The 8,344-nt window shown below is 36.8% G+C and overlaps 1 protein-coding gene across 2 annotated transcripts; it reads left to right on the top strand.

The window, feature by feature from the left end:
• Positions 1-106: 106 nt before the first annotated feature.
• On the top strand, positions 107-8,344 carry LOC112574035 (E3 ubiquitin-protein ligase RNF14-like). Of its 2 annotated transcripts, none has more exons than XM_025254835.1 (10): positions 107-426; positions 1,882-1,980; positions 2,252-2,405; positions 3,176-3,410; positions 3,781-3,903; positions 4,337-4,519; positions 4,830-4,929; positions 6,393-6,539; positions 7,141-7,261; positions 7,802-7,936. In XM_025254835.1, the coding sequence occupies exons 1-9, from the start codon at positions 355-357 to the stop codon at positions 7,192-7,194; spliced, it is 1,167 nt and encodes a 388-aa protein (XP_025110620.1). In that variant the 5' UTR covers positions 107-354; the 3' UTR covers positions 7,195-7,261; positions 7,802-7,936. The 2 variants fall into 2 exon arrangements, with proteins under 2 accessions (XP_025110620.1, XP_025110619.1); XM_025254834.1 differs by lacking the exon at positions 7,141-7,261 and adding an exon at positions 8,197-8,344 and having other exon boundaries at positions 296-426; positions 7,802-7,994.

Raw genomic sequence — 8,344 nt, 5'->3', positions numbered from 1 at the left:
ACTTCTGTTGATTTGATCGTCGAAAAGATTTTTCCTAGATATAGACCGTCCGAAACTTTTTTCCCCCGTGAGGGTAATTGAAAATGTTGGAATGTAAACGGAGCGATGTATTGCACAATCCACGATTGCAGGCGAGGAAGTAATACTTTAGGGCACACATCGCGCACTCTTTAAACGGATTTGTTGATGCAATGCTATTCACCGTGTGAAAAAATTTACTTGAACAAGCTGATTTGACTTGTAGCGGCTACAAGACGCCCTTCGACCGCGTTGCCAACGACGCCTGCATCCCCATCACCTGTGTGTTACCTGTCCCCAAAGGTACGACTTCCAGCTGCATGAGTACCAGCATCCATGGCCCATACAGAAAATGACGGTATCAGCTTAGCCATCTACGAAGGCAATTTTGTGGAACAAAAAGACGAGGTAATTATTGGTTGGTCATTTTATAAATGTTAGTTTTCCCCCAAGATCCCGATAATCGAGAGTTGCTCACATTATTAATTGTTTTCCGGGGCACCGGTCGATTCAACCACTTGCCAATTCGACCACAGCCCGTGTATAGTTTATTCCCCGCTCCAAGTTGATTTGATCACTGCTTATAGTCGATTCCACCAAATCATCATATATGCGATAATAATTAAGCCACGAAATAAGTGAATTTGAATGTACTAGTTTTTTTCTCATCCTTGGTTAATGCGAGTCGCTTAATATTGCGAGAGAGAAAGAGAAAAAGAACTAGAATCCTAATTATGTCATTATACATCAGTTATCCACTTATTCTCATATCTTCGCATTTTTCATTTAAAAAAGCCATCGAGGCGTACGTACAGCTGTAAAATCAGTAAATGGTCGAATCGACCCGTAGCAGGCGAAAATCATATCACAACACTTCTGTGCACCGAGCTCGCATCGATTTAGAGATTGCCATAGTGTACTTTATTATTATTCGCTTTGCTCATGCCAGTTTTCTCACCATCCCACTTATCAGACAAGATAAATTTGGCCATCCTTATTCATTCTCCTTCTCTGACCCTATATACGTATTTGAAATGCCCCTGTCTCTCTGTATGCTTTGTATGGTCTATGGTTTTGACTTTCAACCTTTCTCTTTTGGAAATACCAACCCATCTACCTTGACTGGGTGGTGTTTTTTTTTTTTCTCCCTTATATCATACTCCAATCTCTGCATGAGTGCTTCTGGGTGTGATTGTGATGTCTCACCGCCTACTACTTCAAGCTCACCTCTAGAATCAAATGCGCTTTATAAACTCTGTTATTTTAAGATTGAGTTAATTTATATATATTTATATCGATTTGTAAGTGTTAAGTTTAAACAAAGAGTATTTAATCAATGTATTTATATTGACTTTGTAAAGTGTAAGAATATTAATATATGCTGCTGCATATAATTTCCAAGTTACCGATGATTTAACTTTCTGGTAACTTCTGTCATCAGTGGTTGAGTGAGATCAGTGGTGAATTCAGCTCGTGTGTGTGTGAATTGATTTGATTGAATTGGTAAATGGTCAAATTGGTCAGTTACCCTTCATCTCAGTTTCATTCTTTTTTCATGACATGATTTTGCATGTCAATCTGTCTCACTTGTTTTATAGTTTCCTGGCTCTCTTCTCTCTCTGTTTTTCTCATATCTTCTCAAATTTTGTTACCCTGATGAACAAGAGTGTGCAGACACACATTCACATACACTCACCCTTCTCTCTCTCACACACACATACGGAAATATATATATACACACTATTTTAAGATTTTATTTTGAGCAAACTAAGTTTAAAAGCAATATCAGATGTGTGGAATTTTCTATTTTTTGCACCTGAAGCCTTCTGTGAAAGGAAATAAAGTTCATTAATATGTCTTCAGATTATTGCACTGCAGTCTATTTTTGAAGGGGACATTGAAGAGAGAATCTGCGTGCTCAGTGAACCAGATAGCTGTGGCAGTGGGCAGTATGTTATACAGGTATCTTACAAGTGTTCAACCCTGAGGTGATCTAATATTGTGTACCAACTGTGCTTACTAATATTGTTCTATGTGTCTGTGTGTATTTTTAAATTTCTATTAAGCTATATATATATTTTGCATGCTAACTAGTGTTTTTGTTTTTATCGCAAAGAGTATTCTGCTTGCAAAATTTTAGAAACCCAATCTCTGTTGTGAAATAGATGCTATTTGAACCACAAAAGTTCTGTAATATCCCTGTGATATATTACACATTTGTTGTGTTTGGAAGGCAAAAGTCCCATTTGAGATGAATGTTAAAGAATGCCAAGTAGACATCTGGATACCTACAGGTGACACACCAAGTATTGATGAACAAGGGGCATCTGCTGCTGATGGACCTCCACAGTTGGGTCAAGGCATTAGCCTAGAACGAACCCTCTCAGGTAAGTCTTGATGTGTTACAGTAGATGCTTTAAGCAATGATCTGATCCACTTATTTCCAAGTAATAAAATTAAGATAAAAATTTTTTTGCCCAGGACTGGCAAGATAATAATAACAAGAATTCACTTGTATAGCACCTAATCCTCCTTTCTAAACAAGCTCAAGGCGCTTCACAGATGACAGATGGTGTGACTTCAGAACAAAATGACTGTACTCCATGCCAAAGGACAGCACCTACACACAACACACAGACACAATCCGCAGGCCAATTATCAAACATGTCATACATGCTAGAATACACTCCACAGCAAATACTACTCCAAATAGCGCATCCAAAAGACAGCATCCATGGCACTGGTACATGAATGATCCCCAGCACACAAAAATTCAGTGATTAACAAAGGTCCTGCAGACATAAAGCTCGCTGAACTGTGCCGAACATGAAGTCTGCATATTAAAAAGGAAATGTAGCCACCAAAATGGAAGAGGCACCATATTCTACATGCATGAATGTAGGCCTGTTAAAAACACATACACAGTCACAAGTCCAACATGAGGAAGATGTCAGATAAGACAAAAATACAACACAGCTCTGCCCCATACAGCTAGTTAGGCAAGGGGACACCACTATAACTAAGATATTTACATGGTTGTGGATAACAGGCACAGGTGTGCCAGATTACTGATTTAAGAAACTTATGAGTCAAAAACTAGTTCATGGGCCAAACAATTGCACCATAACAGTTCTATATCATTGTTTCTTATTTTCAGGTCAAAAATGGTCAGGATCTTTTAAAGTCCAGTTCCTTCCTCCACTGACTCTTGATCTGACATTTCCATCAGACTATCCATCTCACAGTCCCCCATCTTTCACAGTATCTTCCATCTGGCTCAGTGGAAATCAGCTTTCACTCCTTTGCAAGCATCTGGACAGACTGTGGGAAGACAACCGAGGCATTCCTATTGTTTTCACATGGGTTGACTGGCTTGAAAAAGAGACTTTACAGTATGCTCATGCTTAAGCTCCAGTTATCCTATTGAATGACTTAGTTCCTCTCTCTAAGATCCAAGAGAATTTGAATATATGCCAAATATTGCCTTGCCATAGCTACCACTGCTAAGTAATTAAACCACAGGTGGCTGATGTTGGCACTCCAATGATGGACTCACTTGTTGGTCTGTATGCATTAGTTGATTTTGTTTCCCAGATATGTCCTTTGCAATGTACAATCACACCTGTATATCCTTTAGTGAATTTTGGGGAAACAGTCCAAAGAATTACTACTTCTCAAAAGAGACTTTCAGTATATATACATACAATACGTGAGAAGATCTGTTGTAATGTAGTCAACCAGTAACATTACAATTGATTTCAGTTTTCTTGGTATTGAAGACAGCATTGTGCTGATGCCAGCAGAAAGCTCTGATGATGACGTGGAGGACAAGCGAGTTGTCATTGATTGCTTTGATCTGGGAGAAGCAGTTCACACTATGCTACAGTAAGTTTAGAAGGCAAATGGTTTTTGTGCAGTTTAACAAGTCATTACATAAATACAACCAACCATGAAAAAAAATACATCAGAGAGTGAAAGAATGAGTCTTCCTATTCAAATGGAGTTCAGGAAGCAAGGCAGTATTAAAGCATCAATAATTCTGATGTTTCTAAAATTAAGTTGTATGCCATGCAAAAAATGAGTATGGTGTACAAGAAAGACTGGTGATAATAATTTAATTGTTTATTTGTTTTGAAAAAGTGGACATATTTTAAACATGCTAACATTTTCAAATCAACATTCAGCTACATACATTTAGTGATGCATCTTATTTACAGAACAATAAAGCAAAAATCATTTTTATTGTGTATATATATATATCTCTCTAAATTGTTTTCCTGTTTTTTTTTTCCTGTCATGTTTATCATGAAATTTACAGATACAGCAATCACAAGGCAGCAGTCAGATTTTTCCAGTCAATGCAGGAGTGTGGACTGTGTTTTGAAGAGAAGCTTGGATCACAGTTTTTTCGTCTTACACCCTGTTTTCACCACTTCTGCTCTGACTGTCTGGCAATGCACTGTAACATGCATGTTACAGAAGGCACCATCAGTCTACTCAAGTGAGTTTCAAAATAATTGCTGGGTTCTCTTCATTTTTATGTATTTATGTTAGCTGGAGCATGACAGCATTGTTAAGATTGTTAGATGCAAGCATATTTTGAAGTTCAAAGTCATTAGAGTTTGGAAATATAATGATTGCTAACGCATATCTGTGGATGATTGCTAAAACAGCCCTTCAATAACCAGTCATGTTAAAACAGAGTGCCCTGTGCAATCACCTAATGACTCCACTGGTCCAGAAACTTTACTTGCACACAGAAGGTCTAAACAGTGTCATTTTTAAACTTTGAAATTTGATTTGACTTTCAGGTGTCCAGCCTCTAAATGTGAGACTGTTATCCCTCCCGATGTTCTGCAGACAGTTCTGTCTCCCAAACTATATATTCGCTGGGAGACTCTCTCTGTTCAAGTATGTATGATTTAGGAAGCAAAGTTTTCATTTATTTTACTTTGCTCAAAGTTGTCCCATTTAGAAAATCAGTTTTAAATATATTAGCAGGGAATGACCACCTATAGGTGGGTGTGGCCCTTTGAATTTCGCCACCAGCACTGCCTGCAAGCTTGGTTAGCATGACACTGATTTATAGTTTTGTCTGGATATGTTAGCAGGTATTCTAACAAGAAGAGCAACAATAAATTTGCGTTAATTAATGTCAGGCGATCCATACTGAACAAATAAGAAACGCAGGGAAGAGGTGGTTTTAAAGTATTATAAACAAGAGGAGCAATCCAGAAACTTGACTTTCCTAAACAGCACTACAACCAGATCATGTGCTTTAAAATATAATTCTCTCATTTCATTTTCATTTTATTTCATTGGCTTTAAGCCCAGGTAGCATTTTTAGCCGTAACATCAGATAAGATATACATCACACAATAAATATTTCACATGTACAATAGATGGTGACATTATGCAACAAAAGATATAGATAAATATATGATACTAAATATATATATAAAATTACTTCAACAGTGATAATGCCATTCAGATAAATTTACTTAAGTTAATAAATATACTCTTAGATTTTATAGTTATCAACTGGTGAAACTGATATATATTTAGGTGACACACAAAATATACAGGAAGCAGCAAAGAAAAGGTGAGCACACTGAAACATATAATGAAATTCGTCACCTACCTCATCTAGATTATACAACAGACATGTTCTTAAAATATCTAGGAATATTACTATATCTAAATTGCTGAATAGAGAATTTTTGGCAGCCTAACATAAATTTTATTAAATTGGATCTAAAAGCATTACACAGATTTATTAAGTAATTCTCTAAACCAAAATATTCTTTAAAGATAAAAACTTGTTAATGTTAGGATAGTGTATTTTGAGGGATTTACTATTGTGTTGTAATGTCCACTGAGCATAGAGGCTCATTATATCTCATAAAACTAGAACAGATCATAATAAAATACACCAGCCTGTCTTATTCCAGAAGTATCCTGACACTTGCTTACCAAGCTTAAAAATTTTGTAACAGCGGGTATGTGTTTATACAGTTATAATAGCAAATAATTTCTACCATTCAAAATCACAATTTTATTAAACATTTTACACCTGTCAAGCTTTTGAATTCAGTTCTGTGCAGATGTTCAGTCCAGAGAGGGCAGATTTTATCTGCTTTAATGTGCTATATGTGGGCTACAGACAGAACATAAATGCCAGTCTAGTCCCCCCCCACACTTTTTTTTTTTTTACAGCTGATGACTATATATTATATAGTCTTAGTGCAACCGTTGCTCATTGCCTATTAACACAACAGTGGTCAGAACGACGCAGTCAACAGCCTGTGTCAAGTGAGTTAAATAAGTGTGTGTGTGTGTCAATCTGAAAATAATGTGGGTTTTTTTCATTTCAGAAGACATTAGATGAGATGAATGATATAACCTACTGCCCTCGCTGCAAGAGCATCGTAATCAGTGAGGCAGAGTTAAGTCTTCACCTAGGCTTCTGCCTTTCCTGTTTTTACAGTTTTTGCACGCAGTGTGAGCGCGCATGGCATCAGGTAAAGGTCCATGTGAATGGCTTTTTAAAAAGTTGCAATCTGTTTATCTGACAAATTCTAAAATTTTGCAATAAGTTGATCTCACAAATTCCCCATATCAAATATAGTGTTCTCATTTGCCTATTTTTGTCTCATTTGGAGGCTAGCTTTGAGATAAAACTCCACAGGTCTCCTGCAGCACATGACATTATATTCTGGAATTGCAAATCTGAGGTACAAGGGAGGGTATGAGAAAAAGAAGTTTAATAATCATAACACCATGATTTCCTTCTCTTGTGGAGGATATGCAACAACAGCAACTCATATGAAAAAACATAGATGCACCTTGATTAGATATATTTACATAATCTGAAGCTTTAGGAGACCAAGCCAAACAAAACTGCCATCACTGACTTTCTTTAAAGAAAAAGATTTTCAAGCAAGTTCAGTCCCTTGACATATTATCATGGAGATGAAGTAGGCTTTTCTTGATTGAACAGGTTATGGATATCTAGATGAGTCTACTCTTTGATGCTTTTGGGTTGTGCCTGCTTTCATATTGCCTATAGCCAAACCATGACAGCTTTTTGATTATGGAAATGAAGGGCTCCTTATGTCACAGTGTTCAGAAGTTTCTGGAAGTACTTCATCTCGAAGCTTTCAGCCTTCTTTTTAAGGTCTGATATGTGGGTCACAGCTGTTTTTATGCAGAAGACTAGACAGAGGATTAGACATAACAAAAGGTACTTGACTCTTTGTTGGGTGAGGTATAATGGCAGATGTTGCTGCTCCTTTATATTCTATGTTTCAGCTTGGTCATTATTGCTGTTGTCAGGCAATTAAGAGATATTTTAGCTACTATAGTTAGTATAGTATTATTTTTTTTTAATCAGGGTTTGCTCAAAATATTTTAACCACTTCCCATCAGTGCATCAGGGTTTCAAGCACTTGTTTTCCTTTAAATGAAAAAATACATTAAAAAGGACAAATTATAAACAGAAACTTTGAGAATGTAAAGTGCGCTGCTCTTGTGATAGAAATAATTCATCTGCCAACATAGAGTCAAGCTATAACATGAACTTGTAAGTTTAGGAAAATATGAACCATTGGTATCTTGTTGATAGCAACTGAATTCATCAGTTGGTATTTACTTTGAAATTGCTACTAATTGTCTTCTTGGATATCTCAGAGATTATGACTGGGTTGATTTAAAAAAATTAAAATGAAGAACTAACTCACTGCCACCCTATCTATGAGTATTTTAAGTTTTTTTTTTCTTACAGGGTACTCCATGTCAATCTGAAGAGGATGTTCTGCAGGAGAAAGAGAAACGGCTTCAATCTGGGGATACACTGCTTTGAAGAAGTTTAGGGAGATGAAGAAGAAAATGATGGAGGAGGCAAGATCGGAAGAAGAAATAAAGAAGAAGACTGTACGCTGTCCAAGATGTCATATGATGGTGGAAAAAAATGGAGGGTAATGGTGTCTATTAATCTATTATTATTATTGCCTCAAAGTTTAAACCCATTAAACTGCATATAACAATCACCTGAATATCCAGAGAAGAATATTTTTCCGAATCAGCTTGAATATGTGCCATATATGTTTGTGCGATAGAAAATTGAGCTGCCAATGTTTGCTGTAGGTGCTAAACTGTAACATTTGGCAACTGTTTCAGATGCAATTACATGACATGCCGTTGTGGGCAAGCATTTTGCTGGCTTTGTGGAAAACCTTGTGATGGCTACAGTCACTTTAATACCACAGGGTGCAGTGTGCAAGGAGTCATCATACCGGTCCCTACTGCTCACAGGCGCCAACTACCT

This window comes from Pomacea canaliculata, linkage group LG10 (assembly GCF_003073045.1).
Source record: "Pomacea canaliculata isolate SZHN2017 linkage group LG10, ASM307304v1, whole genome shotgun sequence".
Classification (NCBI taxonomy): Eukaryota; Metazoa; Mollusca; class Gastropoda; order Architaenioglossa; family Ampullariidae; genus Pomacea; species Pomacea canaliculata.
Note: the sequence above shows the minus strand (reverse complement) of the source record. Positions and strands in the feature narration are given on the sequence as shown.